General features: G+C 34.1%; 2 protein-coding genes across 4 annotated transcripts; one reads left to right on the forward strand and one right to left on the reverse strand.

Annotated features, from left to right (window-relative positions):
- Positions 1–1747: 1747 nt before the first annotated feature.
- Positions 1748–17119, reverse strand: LOC138328373 (calpain-15-like). Of its 3 annotated transcripts, none has more exons than XM_069275157.1 (13): positions 17016–17119; positions 13301–14756; positions 12399–12604; positions 10229–10412; positions 9549–9693; positions 9202–9274; positions 8862–8990; positions 8034–8195; positions 6314–6475; positions 5601–5800; positions 4998–5182; positions 4237–4409; positions 1748–2802 (listed from the first exon to the last, which is right to left on the reverse strand). In XM_069275157.1, exons 1-13 carry the CDS (start codon positions 17051–17053, stop codon positions 2619–2621), a joined length of 3297 nt encoding a protein of 1098 aa, XP_069131258.1. In that variant the 5' UTR covers positions 17054–17119; the 3' UTR covers positions 1748–2618. The 3 variants fall into 3 exon arrangements, with proteins under 3 accessions (XP_069131258.1, XP_069131259.1, XP_069131260.1); XM_069275158.1 differs by lacking the exon at positions 17016–17119 and adding an exon at positions 16759–16998; XM_069275159.1 differs by lacking the exon at positions 17016–17119 and adding an exon at positions 16290–16740.
- Positions 17120–19344: 2225 nt separating this feature from the next.
- On the forward strand, positions 19345–22304 carry LOC138328374 (ganglioside GM2 activator-like). Its single transcript, XM_069275160.1, has 4 exons — positions 19345–19544; positions 20621–20782; positions 21213–21380; positions 21988–22304. The coding sequence occupies exons 1-4, from the start codon at positions 19380–19382 to the stop codon at positions 22123–22125; spliced, it is 633 nt and encodes a 210-aa protein (XP_069131261.1). The 5' UTR covers positions 19345–19379; the 3' UTR covers positions 22126–22304.
- Positions 22305–22509: the final 205 nt, after the last annotated feature.

Raw genomic sequence — 22509 nt, forward strand, 5'->3', positions numbered from 1 at the left:
ATATTCTGTATGCTGTATGAGAAAGCGGTCGGGCGTTGTGTTGTGTCATATGTTGCCCTGGTGTTGTAGTACTGTAGGTCTTCTAAAAGTTGGATGACGATAGGATGAATGTTGTCCCTGTGAACTTCCGATGTGTCCTCAGCATGCTGAATTATGGTTACAATCAGTCGCTAACATACATGTAGATAAATTGTTTCCCATGACTTTGTGAACATTTTATAGCTTACGCGTCTCATTTTAATTTGTACATTTGTTAAGAAAAATATTAGATGGTATACGCAACGACCCTAATCGTTTTCATTTCAATTCAATGACGCTCTATGATAGGAAACTACATGTATAACAATTACGGACTATTATTGATTAATATTCTAACAGTATTTGTTCGATAACAAATGCTTTACTGCATATACACAAAATGGAATACATGTACATGCATGTTAAATGATTAATATCCATAAACATATTGAGTTCAAGTACTAAAGATGTAGCTCTATACTCACTTGTTCGAGAAATATTTGTAAATTTCTATCAGGCAAAATTTGAAATCGTATATTGATGTGGAGCAGAGACATCTACATGTAGATTTTTTCCTTGTGATGTTCTGATTACATATGCTTGTCATTTCATGCATAATAAATCAACCATATGTTATACGAATTTTTTGTTATTCATTATTTTGCGATTAATTTTATAGTATTAAAAACATGAAACCGTAAAGCATGAAATTATCCCTAGCATCCGCTGATGATATGAAAATCAATCGGTGTTGAGTAAAAAATGATAAAAGCTTTGGAGAATTTTGACTCGGGAAATGGCTCCGCAAGGAACACTGGTTATACAACCCAGTAACACAATTGTTATAGTTATGAAGACAGAAAATGGGAATGCAATAAATGAAAAACTCAATCGCTAAAATAATATCACGATTATGACATCGACACTCAGTCATTTTATTTTAGTCTTATCTTGTCCATTATCAATGAATTTTGTAATAACTGTATATATATATCATGCTTCAAAATGTTATGACAGAGGTTTGTGTCAATTCAGCGTTATTGTGTGCATATGTAACGTAAAATATAAATAATAGGCTTAACTCAATCGCTAAAATAAAATCACGATTACGACATCGACACTCAGTCATTTCATTTTAGTCTTATCTTGTCCATTATCAATGAATTTTGTAGTTAACGTATATATATCATGCTTCAATATGTAATGGCAGAGATTTGTGTCAATTCAGCGTTATTGTGTGTATATGTAACATAAAACATATATAATAGGCTTAACAAACCAAAATAAGAAAAAGTCAAATTTTTAGCAAGGCTTTCTAATTAAAGATGCTCCACCGCCGACAGAGTATAAATGATATTCATCATTTGAACAATAATTGGTGTTCAATCGTGTATATATATATGTCTAGTTAACATAAAAATAATATAAAATAATTTGTTTTGCATTTGGTGCATGCGTAATCAGTACCTCATTCCATATAGGATATATAGTGCGGATTTTTTTCGGGATGCAATTAATTATTTTTCATATTCTTAACTTGAAGTAAAATTAGAAGCTCAAACTTTTCAATGGTGGTATTAGTGTAAAGTAAGTAACTTTTGTAACTGAAGAAAAGTACTAAATCGTCTGCTTCTGTTTTTGATAGTGATAAAATACCATTTGTCAGCGGTGGAGCATCTTTAAAAAATTAAAAGTTAAAACGTAAAGATTTGATTGATTTCATAAGATAATTTATTTGTTAGTCATAAAGATAAGATGAAGTAGCATGACATAAATAAATCAGGATGACGGTATTGACAATCAGAAATAACGCAATCTCAACTGATAATAAAAGAAATTAAATTTTAATTAGATCATAAAATGTATAATATAAAAAGAACTGTATAATAACAAATATAAAAGTAATGAACATTAGCAATGTATATCAGATGAAGTCTCGCATATTCCATTTAGCACTTAGTACTAATAAAAAGTTCCATATAAAAAGACCCTGATTAGTTATTAAGATACATGTAGTTTTTTAAAAAAAAATATATAAATAAAATCTTAAATCTTCATTTATCATCGATTAGAGATTCCACGTGGACAAGAAACGTTATAATTTTTGATTACTTATCGTTATAAATGTAAAAGATATAATAGCTAATTATTCAAACGTCTGTTTATCATCTCGAGTGAAGTCATACTTTCTATTTTACACACAGAAAATTTATTTATAGATTATATAACAAATGAATCTCTTGACAATAGAGGTCCTTATTCTGACAACGTTATGTAGTAACATCCTACGTGAAGTTATGTGCTGAAGATCCTTACATCTTCTGTACTTCATTCGCAAGACATATTTTCATACCACGACGACAGCTACTATCAGGCATTTTGTTACAACAGTCAGAAAACTTTACCCTGCTATAAACATTATTGACTTGGTACTAATACTACGTTCGATAAAGTTTCACTTTAAAAACTACATTTTGTACAATGTATATTATCCTGGCAGAAAGACAGCAGGCATTCTCAAGTCTTAAAATGAAAAGACATACTGTTTGAAATTTCTAAGCAGGATGTTGTTCTTTTTGCACAATATGATATTACTGCTCTCAAAACTGCCTTGGACTATGGAGAGCGGACACGTTTGGTGTTATTTCCGGCATATGTAATACTCCGTCCGGCGCTCGCCATTCTTTATAAAGTCCGGAATTTGGGGACAACAAATATTGCATTGACCGGTTTGTGGACCAACCAGTGACCGGTTCTAGAGGGGTTAACACTTGTATCACTTGCCTGTAATGAAAATATATAATGTAGGTAAATATACGTATGATATATCATAAATAGATGATCAAAGGCGAGTGGCATATAACCGATCAGATTATTAAACTAGTTTGATAAATTTCATATCACATCGTCACAATTTTAAGATTATTTTTATCACATAACATTTAATAATAGAGTTATGAGTAGATCTTAAGATTTAGTCTCGATATAAAACACTAGAAATCCGGCTCGGAAGTGACTTTTCGTCTACTGAGACAATCATGTGACGTCATATATAGATTACATTTGTATGACGTAAAAACTACCTGTGATGTCACAGTAGTTTTATTACACATGTGCCTTACGATATTTATGACATGGCCGTATGACATGGCTAGATGGGCAAGTTATGTGATATTTAAGCTATTAATGCCTTAGTCGAAGCTTCACTAAGTTTAAAAAAAAATAATGGGTGGTCGGGTGGTGTAGTGGTTAAGCCGCTCGCCTTTCGCCTAGCCGGCCGGGGTTCGATCCCCGGCACGGACGTGAAAAGGTTAGGGGTCACCTGCCCGATCACGTGGGTTTTCTCCGGGCACTCCGATTTCCTCCCACACTAAGACCCCTCGCGCGAATACATATGTGCAATCGAGAGTGATTTACATAAGTTGTATAACTTGTTTCTCAATCGATGTTAAATAAATAAAGTTTATTTATTTATACATAAGTTTTAAAGTTTTCGGCTACTAACATTTAACTCTATGGTTTTAGCATTTTCAATCATTATAATCCAAAGAAAATGTGATGATATATGTAACATTCCTATAGCCAGTGGAATTGTTTGTAATTTATTTATAGCATTATTGTGATAACAATATTTATAGGTAGAGAGATAAAAAAGGGATGTGGATGTGGCGCCGTGGTTGAAGGCGCAGGTATGTTTGGCTAGGCGATTGGGTGCCGTAGATCGTAAGTTCGAGGCCCGGACAGGGCACGAGTCAATAAATTGTCATGCTTTGTTAAATTTCTTTGATATTCCATAGGTAGAGAGATACATATTCAAGTAAAATATCAAAGTATCTTCTATTAAAAACGTATTATGTATTGGCATATTACAGAGTTATCAGCCCTTTAAAAGCAGGTATTGATTGTGACGTCAGGTGTTGGCGAAAGTAACGTCATATTTTTCAGAGAAAACGACGTGAGTTGCGCTCACAAAATAATGATGTAACAATCGATACTATCCGCAAGGGAGGTAACTTTGTAATATGCAAAGACGGAATAGGAGCTTAGCCAGGGTTTTATTCTAGTTTTATTATTCATTCTCTGTGTTTTTATACCACAAGTGCCGTGACATTGTACATTTACACTGACCCTGATATAATTAGTCACATTTTGTGCGTTTGTATATCAGTTTAGTTTGTGTTTTGCTACATATATATTCCATTGGCTATTCTGACGTACCTGTGTTTTGGCGGGACACAATCCATGGTGACGAAGGTACCTCGTGTAGAGATGAGATAGGAACTCCGTGACGTGTCACACTTGACCTGTCCGTACTGGTCAGTTGTAGTATTTTCCACAACGAATATAGCGCCATACCACCACAAGCCATACAGATTCAAACCAGGAGATAGCTGAATATAACATAATCATCTTGATAATTTCATTTCATTATTTCTCTTGTTAAATCTTCCATATAATATTATATACATTTTATATCGCTTTCAAAGTAGTATCTTAGTATCTTGTTATAGATTGAGCGATTATATGAATTGTATAATGGTTGAAACCACGAAATAATCGCATACACACACTTAATGAATTTGAATAGTTTTAATGCCCTATCACTAGCCAGGATCATTCAAGGAATTGCAGAGTGTAATTGTGAATGGAAACTAAAGTACCCAGAGAAAAGCCATCGACTAGCGGCCAGTACCTGGCAACTGTCCAACATGGGATTCAAAATCCACGACGTATAGTCGAAGAACTTGTGTATATATGCCAGAACATCTTAACCGTATTGCCACTAAATGAAATATGAACGTGTGCTAAAAAGACGTATGAAGTACAGATATAATTGTTTCTGTTCAGGAAGTCAGAAATTCAGACCAATATAGGAAGCCGATAAATTCTAACATCAGAAACGTTTTTAGTCGCACTTATAATTGTTTTTCATTGAACATAATGAAGTATTTTGCAATATGTTTCAAAATAAAGCAAACCTCTTGTTTGGTTCCCTTTTCGAGGGCCAACAGTATAATGACATCTGCCAATGTAAATCTGCACGTGGGGCTGCTTGTGTCGAATTCCTCTGACTGAATAGGCCCAGAACTGTGGACGGTAAGAACGAAATCCTTGTTGAGGGCCTCAATCGTAGCCATGCGCAACGAGGAAGACATCGGTACACCTATTTGATAAAGAAACAATACATATGATTGTGTTTATTTAAAGAATTACCGCGTGACTTACAGACGAAACTTATATCACCAAATGTCGGTGGTGTCATCGGGCACGCTCAGACGGGTTTTCTGTTTGTAAACAGTTTTTATATTACTTTATCTATTTTAAATATAATTGACCTGCCAGATCTAATACATAATTTATTTTAAGAATAACGGTTTCCAGGTTATTGCTTTATCTACATGTATTCTCACTATTTAACTCTTTTCTTTTTTCCCATTATAAGTATATGCATTGATAAATTTGTGTTGCCATGTTTCAATATTCTCATTGCAACACTTTATTAAAAAGATAAGTTAACAATATATAATTGCCATGACACTATCAGGATATAAACATGAGTACAATAGGAATAATATACCCACCTGTTTGCCAGTGTTTGAAAGCTAGACAGCCCACAGTATAGGTCCCGGGCTCCAGGTCAATCTCACACCCAGTAAAGGGCTTGGCTGCACGCCGACTGTTGCACACAACCTTGGACAGTACTTTGTCTTTCGATGACTTGGAATTCTCCATTACAATAATGAGCATGTCAACAAAGGGTTCTTTGGTCAAACCCTCACCCCTAACAAAAGGAAACATATTCATGTAAATAAAAGTGGACAAAATAACATTTAAATATAAAAGGTTAAGGTTATATGTTATTACAAATGTAATACGTCAACGTATTTTAAATTAAGATTTTCTTTTACATCTCAAAATAAAAGGGATAAATTCCAACTTGATATTTATTACCTACTTACAGCTATTGTAATACTGTTTTTATTTCTGTGTTTCGGAATGTCGTCTGTTTATTGGCATTTTCCAATACTACGATACATTTTATACAGTGTTAAGGGGAAGCGTGGCTAAACCTGTCTATTCTTGTATTATTCATATTTATGTGGCATGCAGGAAATATCGCTTAAACATAATTGCAGTTCCGTGATATCCTTTGCGACCAAACGTCAACTTTGGTTTAACAGTTATTAATGAAATCAGAAATCATTGTTCTGTTCACAACGATAGAAATATATCATCCTCTTTGACATTAGGTGTTTTGTAAATATTACGAGAACAAGAATGACATCAAACTTACCTAACCGTCCTTTGAAACAAACAAAGTTCCACCTGAGTCCTGTTGTAAATGTTCAAGGTGATAAATTTCCAGGGCTGGTCAGCATGAGGGGGGAACGATCCTTTGATTCGTAGTTCGTTCCAATGAGGCCGAGCTTTACATATCTCTACGCTATCAAAGTATCTGGAAGACAAATGAAATGAATTTCAACTAAACGTTTAAGAACAATTAAAAAACAACAAATTATACAATAAACAATTACAATAAATCATTAACATAAGAAATGCTTCCGTCAGAATTTTTTGAAACAAGAGCTGTAGATTTAATATTGTGAAAGTATTTCTTCTATCAAATGAAACAAGGACGAACTTTAAATACAAATAGTAAAATAAGCAAACAAAACTCATTGTTTATGCTAGGTTTACACTATGTTCCCGGCGGCCACGGCAGCCCCGTTTCGGGCCACCGTGGACAAAACGTGGTGACCGCGAGACAACTTGAGACAACGCAGAAGGACGTGATAGACAAACGTGAGCGGTCGTGATTACCGTGGATGCCGTGCCAGATTTTTAAACTGTCAAAAAATTTGCCACGGCAGTCACGGTACAGATGGTAAACGCCACAGGACGTCATAAAACGGGATTGACGTAACAAAACGTAACAATGCGTGCGAGGCCGTAACAAAACTTCCAGACGGTCCGTGGTGGAACGGGCAGCAAGCACGTTTCCCGGAATCTAACGGTGATTTCAAGTTTTGTGACGTTCTGTTGCGTTTTTTCCACGTTTTATCACGGTTGATGCAGATTGGCTGCACGTTTTGTGCCGTTTTGTCAAGGTTTGTCAAGGTTTTGACGGCAAGCCAAGGTGGATGATAACCGTTTCGATACGTTCTGTCAAGGCACATCACGGCTTGTAGCGATTGAAAGCCCGACGTGATACGGCGTGTTACGTCTTATTACGGTCTTACGTTGCAACCAATATCTGATGAAGTATCATTGCCTGGCCTGGTACATATTTGCTACTTCATGGATTATTTGTATTATTAAATAGAAATAGTCATTATCAAACACATTAAAACCATCAAATTATACAAAAGCTATTATTGCAAAAGACAGATTAAGTGCTTAACCATTACAGAAAAAAATGGCGTAAAAACACTTGGCTATAATAATTATATATTCATACCAAATATAATTTGTAATTAAAATGTGTTTGAAATGACATTTTCGGCAATAAATATTGTTTCATTTGCTTCAAAATATCCCGGTATCAGACTTTCATCCCTAGTAAGCCTTGGCGGACCGTGAAAAACGTATCGTAGCTTGATCAAAACGTGTAAAACGTGGCAGACCTCATCAGATCGTAACAGGCCTAGTGAGAACGTAGTGGTATCCTTGATAGACCGTGCTAAAGCCGTAGTGTACCTTTAACCTCCTGGAACAGCACTTTCCCGTATATCCACGGTCCATGACGTAATCCGTAAAAGACCGTGGCAAAACTTCACAAGACCTAGCTCAACTTGAATACAGAGACAAAAATAGCCAAAACTCCACGGCGCACCACGTTTCGGGCAAACGGGGCTACCGTGATCGCCGGGAACATAGTGTAAAACTCATTGTTTACATGTTTACAAAAGCAAAAAAGAAACAATATAGCTCAGTAATAATTCGTCGTAAACATGCGTTTTAATAAAACAACATATACAAATGACTAACATGCGATCTATTTTAACAGAATCTACCTCATAAAGTCCGGTAGACACATCCAGAATATTCCTTTGTCATTGCCATCTAGCTGTATCCCTTTCTTTGACCAGTCGCTTACTTGGGACCAATTAGAGGATTTGTCCGACCAGCTGCCTTTCCAGGAAACTGTACCCCATGGATTTCGGATCTTTACCAACCTGTAAGAAAGGAGGGTGGTAGTATAAGCATAAACAAGTATATAATTGAATAGTAACAGCTTAAATTCGTGTTAATGTCGTTTTGTAACCAAAGGGGAGAAAATCGTGATTGTTTTATCGCTACTGATGCTCTTTCATATAAACTGTAAATCATAAAAATAATAACTATTTTCTGTATTATTTTGTATTGGAGGGCTGAAATTGGCTGCGAGTTCATAGTTCCGTTTCACTTAAACTAGGAACTACGAACTCGCAACTAACTTAAGCCCTTCTTCTGTATTTGTATTGATATGAATCTAATTGATAAAATCTTTCTGTTTATACAGGTATGTACAAGAACTGTAGAATTGCTTGCATAATGGTGTATACGTAGAAGAAAGGCTCTGTAAACGTGGACGCTTATTTTGTAAAGGTGAACAAAATTTCCTAGCACTCACCATTTTTTGATGGTGTATCTATTGTGAAAGTTTTATGTTATAAAAAGTTAAAAAAAAATAAAAGATCTACTTTAACAGTAATTAAATGATGACTTTATAATCATCATACTTGGTGCTAAGCAAGCCATGTGTGATTTCGTACATAATTCTATATATATAGATAGGATCATGGCTAATTAATCAAAGTGAGGAAATGTCATGATTATTGACGTTCCTCCAGCATGCTCACCGATTTCCCGCCACATCCTGTACATCTAGGAGGGAGTAAGCATGGTTTGGTATCAGACCCATGGTGTCGTAATGCTGTAGTTCACTGGACTTCATGTTTAGTGTCCCACAAGACGTCCCCATTAAAAACCTATCATAAAACATAATAATAATTGCGTATATAAAGGGAAGTAATATATTTTTAGGATATGTTAATAACTAATTAGTTTTGTTTATCATTTTTATTTATCGTCACGTTAATTTTAGTATTATTGTATTATTTTGTTATCATAATTTACATTTTGTATAGGTTTTCGTTACTTCACTTTGATGTGAGCTCAAATATTGTTGAATATATTTACTTCAGTTCACGAGCTTTAACGAGTTTCTTCCAAATTTTCTTTTCGTCTATTTCCACATCATCGTCTGCTTGTTCTGTTGAAAAGTAATATTATTATCATCACTTGGTGTAATCAATATTTTGACTTAAGGATTAACTTGAATAGCGATTATATAACAGAGATACCAACATTGACATGAAAACAATATTCTTTGAAATAGGCTAAATTTATTTATACAATACACTCTTTTTAGGGTTTGTGTACAACAATTACAATACTGTAAAAAACATTTTTCGCGAGATGCATTTTTTTTTCATAATTTCATGAGAGAGCTTTGAGTTGTTCTACATAATACAAACACATAATACCTTGTAGTTGTACCGTTTCGCATGGTTCTCCCGTCAGTAAAGCCAGTGCTTCAATCGCCCGTCCGGACACCAATGCCTCATAACAACCATGGAGCTTGGCAGCCGCCTTTTCAATCAGCGGCACCCAAAGCTGTTTCCTCCGGGACTGCGAAAATGTTTTGTGCATACATTTACATGCTTTTTCAAAATTTACTAAACTAAAACTACTTAATTATCCAGATTAAAAATACATTTTATTTCAAAACTTTTATAACGACTACTTAATTATCCATGTCAAATATGAATGTTATTTCAACATGAATTTTTTTCAAATTTTACAACGACTACTTAATTATCCAGATAGAAATAAAATGCTGGATATGGACACGGAGAAAGATGTATTATGTACCGGCAAGGTCGCTTTGAGGTTCAGTCCAATAAAAGATAAATTTTGTCTGAACTAAATAATATCAAAAAGACGAAAATAATGTCATGTCTCTTTCTCATAAATTACAGTAAATGTCAGGTTCAGTCTAATAGTTTAACGGACAATCATATAAAAGATAAGCTTCATGCGAAATAAAATTATACATATATGGAGGAATATCATGACGCAAAACGGTGTTAAAGACTATATTTTTTTAACTAAAATAACAAAAAAGATATTATTTGTTATATAATAAAACAATGACTAAAACTACCTTGGAGTACAGCAGACGATTGTACTGGTCACATGGGAAGAAGTCATCGATTAGTACGATCTTCCACCTCCCGTCTTTACAAAGGCGGACATGGTATGCCCCCTCCTTACAGAATTGTCGGGTCAGGATGATCTTCTCCAATAGTTCCTTTCTCTCCGCGAGTACAGCTAGAGCACTCAAAAACCTATATAAATGCATATAAACGTGTAATTATAATTCATTTTTCTTCTCTTTTCTCTCCGCGAGTACAGCTAGAGCGCTCAAAAACCTATATAAATGCATATATACGTGTAATTATAATTTATGTTACTTCTCTTTTCTCTACGCGGAACAGCTAGAGCGCTTAGGAACCTATGTAAATGGAGATATCCTGTTAAGATCTTTTATTTCTCTTTTCTCTTTCAAGAGAACATCTATATCATTTAGAAACTTAAATTAATTATTATATGATACATATATGCAACACAACACTTTCTTTAAATAGCGACAGATCAAATATATATCAATATTAATTAGATTTCCACTATTCTTATTGGCTTATACGTCCGAGCTAAGTCCTCGGTCATTATTTATTCTACCAGGGCGGTATTACACCACATGAACCTCAACAATGGTCCATAATAGATATGTATTCCCTTTAGGAAGGGCGTAATAGTTGCACCGTTGATCACATGACTTCTGTAAAGAACAACGTAGTAGCTTACCGCTCAGCGTGTTGGAAAGATAGGAGATGAGTGCGTTTGTTGTTAGAATGAATGAAAGCGACAATACAATTATGTGAAATTCATATCACATGAAATTCGAAGTTAATTTTGCCACTTAAGACAAAACAATACACTGCAGACTTCCTATCATTTGATATTTGACTTTATAATAAGATACATGTAGTTCATTCAGCCTTCACGTAATAAAATGAGAAAAGATAAACGAATTGGTTGGACTATATGAATAAGTCTTATAATGCAATAGGTGTATCAATTTTATATACTTACATTCTTAAGTATAAGAAATATTACCTACACAAAATCATACTGGTCGCCCCAATCAGTAATTAGTTGTATTAAGAATTGGAAAGAGTCACTATGTTTTCGAAACAAAAATAAAAAAATAAATGAAAATTATATCGACAGCGTTTACAGAATATCTATATCGATGGCCTTATATGATGTTAAAACACTAAAAAGTGCAAGGTATCCTGTGTCAGTTTATGTTCTCATATATGGTTTACACCGCTGTGATGCACCAGGCAATGTAACACGACCTACGTTAGGGAAACATTTAATTTATCCGTGTAAATTAATCAGGAAATGATGATGAGTGTAGTATTAACTTATTAATTAGTATTGAGGCTCTACAAAGTTATCAAACTCGATCGGTTTACAGTTAAAACTTAAATACTTTTCGGAAATTGAATGGGTCTTTAAGTTTGAGTACATGTGTACTTAGTATCTTTCACGATATATATTCACATTATCCCTAAGATGGATGGATTACTGATTTTCTGTTGTGAATAATATTATCAATATTATCAGTGAAAACTTTGAACTGTATTTAACCCTATTTGTGTTTGTCAATATCTCGCTATCACTGGGTCTATAGAATGTTTGTTGTGTACACACATAGTCGTGAGTCATCACAAACTGCCTATTGATAGAACTATCTCTTAAGGCCCTAAGTCTCTGTTTTGTATATGACAGTCCCCAACCAACCGACGTCTTCCGGGGTTAAAGTTGAATAACGACTGGTAAAATTTCATTTGACATCACAACTGATTTCCGTTTTAAAAATATGAAGTCCTTCTATGTGCTAATGAAACTAAGGACATTTTTTTCAGTAGCTACAAAAATATTGTTTGTAATATAACCTACAAATTATCAGAAACCGGCTAAAGCTATCAACTGACCATGACGCGAAAACAACGGTTACGCTGCATATATTAAACACGTTGAGTAATTGTCTAGCGCCGGTGATCTGTTTTAGACCCCCTCCCCATCACCTCTTGTGTAAGACAGATTAGTCTTTACCCTAACAACCACGGGATAACCCAGTGAAGTATGGGAGGTATAAAATGCGTTAATCATTTTACAAAACTATTGCTATAGCGAAAAGAATACTAACGTGATTTGGGAAAATGAAATATGTATAGAAACACATCAATATAAACTCTAACCAGCAGTTTCCAAGACGACCTTGACCTATATCATCAGCCAATGGATTCTGTCGATATACGACCCAATCGTCCTTGTCCTGTGTGCTCTCGTCGGGTCGAAGGTCATGACATCGCAGCCATTTTGGATTCTCACTGGTATCACGTGGTCTGAAGTAGAGCGACTTAGTACTGGGCGGGAACTGTTCGTCTATAAACATTGTCCCATTCTGTAATAAAATATTCACTATTCACTAGAATGCCTTCACTAGCATTTCTTAATTGTCATTGAAGTATATATATATATATATATAAGTTATTAGAATTTTGAGCACATATTATCAGTTAATTTGTAAAACATTACCTTTAAAATTATTTTTAAACAGGTTGAAAACTAAACTTCAATCTGATTAGGTCACTTCATATATACACTGCCCTACAAAAGATTTGTTACAACTCTCTTAATTATGTATAAAATGTTTTTAACAAAATAATTGGAGATATTTTTTGTCATTTTTTTTTAAAGATATAAAGGGAGATAATGCTACTTTGGTGTTTTAATACAAATATTTTTTCTAATTAAGTCCTATAACAGGTTTTATTAATTATTCAATTATTTCATATTTTCATATAAAGTATCTGGACAATGCGATATACACATGATAACTAAAAGATATTGAAGTTATCTTGTCATTTTAATTTCATTTATAGGAAATGTGTAACAGAATTTTTGGAGGGCAGTGTATGTAAGCAAAAATGTGTCTATGAAATGAAAAATTGATTTGTTTATGATAACAATAATCGACATACGTCTATGTTCCATCGGTTCGAAAAGAACTGAAATAATATTAAAAATAAAATACACATGATTTAAGAATATAAAAAATCCGCCTGTTTTGACTTAACTTCAAAAGTGAAAGGCTTACCTCTCGACAAAAATAGGTTATGTTGACCCACTTCTTGTGCGCCTCTTTTTCTTCTTGTTTTTGTAAGTCCGCTATTTTCAAACTACGTCCACTTCTGAGCATGCGCCTTTTCATTAATTTTGAGGGTCTATTTGTTTCTATTTTGGGTCTTGGTGTATCACACATTCGACATCGTTGTGCTAAGTCATCATTCAGATATGTGCATGATTTACATGACCATCTTTTCCTGTCGCTATCTGCGTCTTTTTTAGTTTGCTTAGGTTTCGCATCTTCTTTGTCCTTTTGCCTAGGAAATAAAGGCTTGGGCATATTATCGGATTTGTCCTCTGTTTCCCTTTTGTCTTTTTCTTTCTTTTTCTCATGTGTATCTTTATCATTCTCTGTCTGTTTATTAACAGTTACCATGTCTTTGTCATTACCTTTTGCAGCATATCTTGCTTTAGGTGATGGTAGTCTGTTCTCCGATATGTTTTCGAACATTCGCTTTTTGTCCTCAATACCAGCCCCTTCTTTGCGTCTCGGTGATGGTGATACTTTGCGGGGCTCCCAACCTTTGATATCTCCGGATCGTTCGCCACCATCAACTGTATCGAATCTTTTTTTATCAAAATCTAAACGAATCGCTTCCTTTTCTGCGATTTTCTTATCGGGTTTCTTAATTACAATTTCAATACCTCCGGGTTTCTTTTCGTCTTTCCTTTTGTCAGGCTTTCTCACGTCAATACCTGGATGTTTCCATTCACTAACATACGTTTTTTGTGATACCTCTGTTTGGTTTTCACTTTCCTGTTCTTCCGTTATTCCATCCAAATAAAACGTACTTTGTCGAGTTCCTTCGTCATCTGTTTTTATTTTATCAGATGATTTGCTATCACCAACAAAGATTTGAAAAAGTTTACTATTTCGTATTACACCGCCTTTTGATTTTTTCTTCTCGCCTTTTGATTTACCACTCTCCGTTTCTGCAGATGTCTTCTCTGAAGAACCAGTAATAAATGCAAAGAATCTACTAAGGCGTGACTTTCGGTCATCCTCGTCTTTTCCTTGATGATTACGAAGTTTGGCTTCCTCCTTGCCAGTGAAGTTGTCTATCATTCCTGGGCCGATAGTGTTACATTTAGCATTATCATCTAACAAACTATCTCTTACAGTAGGTCCATGTTTATCTTTACTAGTCTGGTCACTTCGGACCGTGTTGCAAATCTCACAGAATCGATGAATACCCTGATTAATAAAAGTACACTGGGAACAATGCCATGTTGTACGATCCAAAGACGCTCTTTTGATGCTTTTCTGAAGTCTCGCGTGTGCCACGTTTCTGCGACCACACTTCTTACAAAACTTTTCCTGAAAATCATTTTCGTCCCCACACCTCTTACACGTCCAGCCGGGATCACTGAAGAACTGGATCCGGCTTTGTATCCCAGCGGATATATGTTTCGCCATTGTGCCGAGTCTAGAACAGTGACAATATGTTAATTCATAAAACAAGATAATGAAACTAGATGACATGAAACTTTATCTTTGAGTAACGATTTCGAAGAATTTTCCATATGCAAGTCAGAAACTAGAACGCTTCATATCACAGTTACATCTTGAAAAATCGATCCATATCAAATGACAAGTTTAATCCTACTAATCTGCAATGATATTATGCAATAGTTATCTAACTGTTTTAGGCAAGATAAATATTATTGTTTAAACAACATACTAAACTCAAACCGATTCATAAAAAAATAAAAGATCGCTTAATATTTTATTTGGTTTCAAGTCAAGTTTTGAACCTTGCCCCATTAAATATGTATTTAATATCGAAGGAAAATACTGCCAGGTAGCTTGGATATTGTGACCGAATCATTCACCGAAGTGATATGAATGGTTTTTATACTTATTTTGATATCAGATTAAATGTTTATAACAACGACGTTGCCAGAAATCATGCTTTCATTCATGGTTGTATGCGTGATACAGAAACGGTTTTTTATTTTTATTTTACTTTTCCATACACCTTACATTTGAGTATGCTTCAAAGACGTAGAAGGAATCTACATTGTACTTGTGTGTTATCGCGGTACATGCATTCAACAGATTGGCTTCGTCATGTAGTGGTCAACTATACATTGGTACTACATTTACATTCTCCTTGAGTGGGATTATATGTTGTTTGCACATAAGAGAACATGCTTTATTTATTTACACATATACGAGCCCATGTTTTATTAACACATACGTGCAGAAAACGAGTCGATTTTCACGCTCTATTTACATTTGTTTGAACGCTTTATTATAGACGTATACATAATCTTGGTACCGTACTGATAATATAAAAGTATCTGCAAAAGGCTCAATATAATCATTTTAGTTACAATAGGGCTATTGTTGGCATTATTGCATGTTGTTACATTCAAAACAAATATCTAAGATAAAAAGACTGTGTGTTGTCGGTAATTGAAAACTGATTGCAACCCCTATTTCTTTGAATTGGTGATCGGTAACTGAAACAATAGCGTTAAAGTTGTCGGGTACTAATTCATTGCTTTAGCATACAAATGTAATGACGTGCTAAATAGCATTCAAATAAAAATGAATTACACGATTTAGCATACAAATACGTGGTGGTTTATGTGCTAAATTGAACGATGTTTGTTTGTTTGTCTAAGCTTTACAACTAAGGTCAAAGTGAACGAACACGGTCGATATTTTAAGGCATTAAAACTTAACACAGACGTTAAGTATCTTAGAAATCGTTTATCGATTGATTCATATCATGTTATAAATAACATGAAATACGAGACAAGTTTAGTTCTTGATTTTACTTCCTTTTTAATCAACGAAGGTTATTCTGAATAATTTCTTGTCACAATACACCAATGGTTCACCAGCTGCAGTTACTCATTGTTGTTGATAAATGTGAAGTAAGCATAAGTGTTTGGAGTAAATGGTGTAGAGTGCGTTTGTTTTCTCAACCTTAACTTGCATATATACATACTATACACCGCATGAATGGCTAATACTTCCTCTACTCCCCATGCCACTGCATATCTCTAAATGAAGATTTATATATTTGTTATTGTTTAGGACTGTTTCATTTCAATAAAGTACTTTCATTTGCTTTCACTATTGATCTACATGTAGTTTACTCAAATGCATTATTTATATCAAGCATGAAGGAAGTCGTGAAGAAAATAGCAAATGATACATACACATATTAATACACTAGCACCTTTAGTTTGCCTCGTATATTTTATATATCACAAATCATTTCCTCAATTACAACTATACATGTGTATACACCGTGTGCTAAGAAACCGCCTATACGTGTATGTACTAAATTAACAACCTACGTTAGACTTATATCATTATTATACCAGCAATGTAAAGTTCGTGACATCGCAGTTAACACGGATATGAGACAGAGAGTTATAATAAACACCGGTATATAGATAACTGTAACTTACCTGAGATTACGACATCAGATACATCACAGGTGTTGTACAGGTACAAACGAGTGTCTATGTTTGTGTATTTACACGTACGTACCCGACCCGCACATATACATTGTACTTGTCGTCTTCAATTGAAACTTGATGTGTTTATCAAGGCCTCGTATAGGTACAATGTCTAGCCATGACTGCGAAATTAACGATTATACATCTACATTTTACCCTGCAGGGAAGTTCGGAGAAAATATACAAAGAAACTTAATAATACTTACATGTACCTGTCAGTGCCTAAACGCCTTAATACATACATGTATATGTGCTATTTATAGAGTTGTACAATGTTCGTATACTCTCAACATTGTCACCTTTATAGGCCAATTCGAGCGGAAACAATTTCCGGAATTTCGACCACAGAACATATCAGACTGGTACCAGACTATTTTCAAGTAGATATGTACCACTGTGTGCCACATTCTACTATAGATCAATCCATGTGGTCCTGATCATCGCCTTTATATTACTTCAAATTACCTTTCATATAAAAACAAATAGTCTGTACACTCTAATCAACGCGTCATCAGCAGATAGAAAAAAAAGGTGATGGAAACTAGTAACAAATACACTTAATTGATGTAATCATACCATAACTTTAAGAAAATCATTTAGCTTTTATTGATATCATTTTAACACTGTTCATTGACTGCATATTCATTTTTTGAGCATTCGTCGCATTTGACACCGAGCGCATTAATTTTATGGTTTAATATTTACACATAAATCAAATTCAATCTCTTTTTTGTCAGAACACAATAAAATTTCATTGCTGGTATCATTATCACAAATGCGTCCACTTTTTATTTAAATCAGTCGGTTTTGCACTGGTAAAGGATGGTCCCATGTGTATCTCGCTCGAGGTTCAAACAACATATTGAGTGTTCTTGAGTATCTATAGCATTGGAAAATTGTTTTTTGTAGTTACGATAATATTACAACTAAAGTATGGATGCTTTAAAAGCATCTACAGGTATATAACAAATCCGCCTGTATTGACTTTACTTCAAAATTTGTGAAAAGAAATGTAAATAAAATTCATCTGAATCGCTGAATCAAATATCACAATGTTTTTTTATTAAATCATAGAAGTGATTTGGAGTAAATATGAATAACCGTTTGGTTGACGTTTGTTGATAATATAATTTCCGTACAAATATCCACACATACACAGGCAATATTTCTTCACGTGAATTTCATTTAAACTGGGGCAAAACAGTTAATTTCACGTGGAATTCTTCATATGTATTTCACGTGAAAAGACCTTCACGTGAATTTCACGTGAAACAATATTGTTTGTATATGTGTGGATATTTACACGCAAAACTAAAACACACGCAATGTCAGAAATAGATGAGCTAAAGGTTTATGTATGCTGGCTAATTAAATGAAGCTAAAAAAATCTTTAAAATATCACTCGAAGGTCGCAAATATGGTGAAACAATCTACATATTTTGTTCATGCATACATGACTGCATTTCTCTCCAACATTGTGATATATGTCTCGGTGGTGTATAGGAGACATAACGAAAACTGATTTGTAGGTTGGTTGGGCTTTTTCAACGTCTTATTACAATGTAATAATCGAAATGGTGTTACCGGTAATAATTCTATGTAACATTTATATTTTTTTTAAATTAAGGTAATAATAATAACGAAAGGAAGATAAAATAAACTTTGAACAAAAAACAATGTCCAACAGTTTCGCAATCAATACATCTTTTTTAATTTGAATTTTCTCCGTTTTGAAATATTGTTTTAAATTCTTTGTCAGTTTGCTGAATGATGTATGTCACTTTTGTTTGTATTTTGATCCATTAAAAACATTTGAATAGTAGTAAATTTGGAGGGCATGCATTTTCTCGTAAAATTGATAACTTGTTCGATTAACAATAGATAAGATTGTCGAGATATCTTTGTATCTATTTTTCTCCTCTCAACTTCAAGGCTCCCTGGTAAAAAAATCAAGAGGGCGTAAGTTAAGGGTGATTTACGCTTCTTTATTATGCAAAAGAAAGTTGTTATTGTTTTTCTGGTTTGTCAACATATGATCAAATAATACGAGATCCTAGCCGGGGAGTAAGGAGGACTTTAGCTTGTGTTACTTACATCAGTGATTGTGCATTTCTACCACGGCGAGAGATTAAAGTGTATGACATGTCTGCTTATATCACAGATTACTCGGTCGATATCGACATGTGCAGGGACATGAATTCTCATGATGTGCAACGTTATGTGGACATACCCCGTCATTATCTCTAGCATCACGGGATCCACATGACACCAATTGAAATGACCGCTTTCTTAACGAGTACTGACCGGAGGTACATGTAGGTTTTAATTTTAATTACTGAGTATTTATCATAATAGTCTAAGCAAACAAAGAAATACAGAAAAAAAATATCTCCATTTATAAATATTGCATTACATGACAAATAATAACTTACATATGTTCAGTTAAAATTTTTCTTAGATATAGTGCATTACGTAACTTTCCCTCTATTGGGCCTCTTTCTATCTTATCGTATGAGGGGGTATATGAGGTGGAGTTAGGGCTCTCTCTATTATACTCAGTTGCAGACAAGATGAAGACGTTCGTAGTACTCGCCTTGTGTTTGGCTTCCTGCTATGCCAATGTGTTAGAATACAAACCAACTCTCATTGAGGATGAAACCGAAGAGGTTTTAGATCTTCTCTCAAAGCCAATCATTCCAGAGAGGTACAAATCTGATGAATTTTTAAAGAAATGGGTAAGTCACCCTTCCTTGCATCAGTAGGCGTAAAATGTACTTTGTATCAAATAGCATGCCGGAAAGCCAATGCATTTGCATGTAAACATTCTTTAAGCGTTTTCCGTGTAAAATGTTTGAAATCGGACAACAGAGGATAATATAGGCGCTAAAAAATCAAAATTTACATTTTTAATTTGACTGCGCTCATATATTTATATGTATGTTTACGGTATACATGTGTTATTCCATAAAGTCAAGGTATGTTGACTTGTGTCACCTTTTTCAATGTGTTATACATATAAAATGGTATATTAGAATGCGTGTCGCTGGGAATTAAAGTTAAATATTGTTTTTTTTCTTCAAACCGTGAACGTTACTTAAGCTATTTGTATAAACGAATATTTTAGATGAAATACAATGTAAACTTTAAGATTATCAGGGCCTGGACATTATCTTTCATTTCTATTTGTTTTTGTAAACATCGATTGTCATCAAACGATTTTAACTATGACATAAGCCATGGACCCAGAACATTACTACATTTGTAATTTGTTAGATTTCTGCCATGTAATTATTTCTCTATATACATATAGAGATTCTCTGTGTATCTAAACGCGTGTGTTGTGAGTGAAATATGTTAATTCATGCACATGTCAAGACGTTCATTGTAAGTGCATCTTAGTCATACATGGATTAAACATTGCATGCTATGCATGATATAGAATATATTTTAATTAAATCAAAACCAAATATTATCATTAAATAAACTGCACATCGTAGGTTAAATACTGTATTGTCAACTTTTGAAAAAATATTTTGTAATGTTGTCAGAAAAATAAATCTTATTTGACGTAATTCTAAAATTCCTTTCAGTATATTTTAAAATTCTGAACGAAGTAGAACACATAATTTCTTCTCCTTTCTCTGTTGCTTATCACATCTAATTTTAGACTACATATTCTTCACTAGTCATTGAATAAATCATAGTTTAGTAATATGATTATGAATTTATTAGTAAAGCATCAGAGAAATGAACAAAAAACTAACATTGGCAGTACTTAGCAGTAGATAATGTGGGTTTTTTTAACTTCCAGGGTATCAAATCGAGACTAGGTGCATTCAAGTGGACCGATTGTGGAGGAGCTGGAGTTAAAGTTCAGAATGTGTCCTTGACCCCTGACCCCTTAAATTTCCCTGGTACATTCACACTTGGGTTCAAGGGTACAATTTCTACCTCTGTGGTTGCACCCCTGCAGGTAAACGAAATATATTATTAAAAATGATATAGCTATCGAAATTTCCATTTCTTTGGTTTTTTTTTTATGCTTTTCAATATGAAACAATTACTTATCAAATAGAATATAATCGTAATTTAGTTGCTTTGCTATCTATATTGTTTATTGTTGGTTTATTTATTTGTTAACCTGTCTGTTATCAAAGTTGTTCATGCATCGGTGCATTCATTATTAAGAACATTGTATTTTATGCAAAATTCGGCAACTACATTTCACACATCGCATACATGGGGGCATCTTTACATTGCCCTGGCTGTTAAAAGGACATTAATTGATCAAACAAACAAAATGCAAAACTCGACATCTAAATGCACATCTAGTTTCTAGTGTCATGCTCCACGCCAGCTACACATCAGTCAAACCTTTAATTAACCATTCATTTTTATTCTAGGGTACGCTTTTGATTGAGAAGAAGGTTGGATCTACCTACGTTAAGCTGCCTTGTATAGATAATTTCGGATCATGTACCTACGATGATGTATGTGAAATGCTGCAGTCTGTTACCTGTCCAGATCCCTTCGTGTCAGCAGGAATAGACTGTCAGTGTCCATTCAAAACCGTAAGTCATAAGGCTGGAAATGAGCGGTGTCACACTAAGCAATGTGATATATTAAGATATGCTGATTAATGAATTATTATTAAATAGGATACAGTTGTGTGCTGTTATAGTAATAGTATTCATTAAAAGCAAAATGACATGGCCATTTTTCTTCAATTTTATTTTTGAAGTTGTTTGAACATGCATATATCCTATATGTTATTTGATAGATTCAACTGTATTTGTCGTGCTTCTTCAATTGTAATTTTCAAGTTGTTGGTAAATGTATAAAAATCGACTATGTTGAATTCGACCCGAAATGTAGTATTTCATAGAAACACGTTAAACGTAGACTTGTTATATAAGCTTATGTGGCGTGAAGTTAACATTTAATTTTCCTATCTGATTATAGAGACAAAAGTAAATACTTAATCTACTGAACAGTAACCTTGACTTAAAAGAGAATCAATTAAAAGCAAAGTCAACTCGCCATATATATTTTTACTACTATCACCATCTATAGTGAAAATCAGAATTTAGCATTCTAAGAAAAAAATAGTATTAGGTCAACCATAGGAAACTTACACGCTGTCTTTCGTTTGTTTACATGAACAATTTCGTTTTTCAGGGCAACTACAACGTCCCGTCCGCTTCTTTTGAGGTTGATGCTGCCGCTTTCCCGTCCGGAGACTATCACCTTCGCGGATCAGTTTCCAATTCCGGCAAGGTCATGGCATGTCTCGACCTCTACATGTCTGTAGCGTAGGAAATAAATTCATCCCAAATCATCATTTGAACCCATGATCAACCAAACGGCGCATTTCGTTTCTACGTACTGCATTTTCATTTTGTATCTTTCTGTCATTTTAATATATTCTTAAAAGAATACTGAACATATGCGTAAATATGTACGTATAATAATTCTTATTAAAAATATCAAAACCGCTTATGATTCTGTTCTAATATGTTGAGCGATTTGTGTGTTGCTTTGAACTTTATGGAAGAAGTTAAGTTCAGCTATGTGTTTATACAGGTATCTGATTCAGTTTTGAAAACTGTTCTCAGGAAGTGTCAGTTGGTAGAGGATCGAGTGAGAGTAGCACAGAGACATGATCATATACAGTAAAATTCGGATAAACCAAACTCGGTT

Source organism: Argopecten irradians, chromosome 7 (assembly GCF_041381155.1).
Source record: "Argopecten irradians isolate NY chromosome 7, Ai_NY, whole genome shotgun sequence".
In the NCBI taxonomy this organism is placed as follows: Eukaryota; Metazoa; Mollusca; class Bivalvia; order Pectinida; family Pectinidae; genus Argopecten; species Argopecten irradians.

Bases quoted from the DNA above. Each gene is read 5' to 3' on its own strand.
- LOC138328374 (XM_069275160.1), top strand. From the start codon at position 19,380: ATGAAGACGTTCGTAGTACTCGCCTTGTGTTTGGCTTCCTGCTATGCC. The intron at 19,545-20,620 runs GTAAGTCACCCT...TTTAACTTCCAG, and splicing joins ATGAATTTTTAAAGAAATGG to GGTATCAAATCGAGACTAGG. The intron at 21,381-21,987 runs GTAAGTCATAAG...TTCGTTTTTCAG, and splicing joins GTCAGTGTCCATTCAAAACC to GGCAACTACAACGTCCCGTC.
- LOC138328373 (XM_069275157.1), bottom strand. From the start codon at position 17,053: ATGTATGTATTAAGGCGTTTAGGCACTGACAGGTACAT. The intron at 14,757-17,015 runs GTAAGTATTATT...TCACTGTTCTAG, and splicing joins TTAGGCACTGACAGGTACAT to ACTCGGCACAATGGCGAAAC. The intron at 10,413-12,398 runs GTTAGAGTTTAT...GCATTTATATAG, and splicing joins GGTCGTCTTGGAAACTGCTG to GTTTTTGAGTGCTCTAGCTG.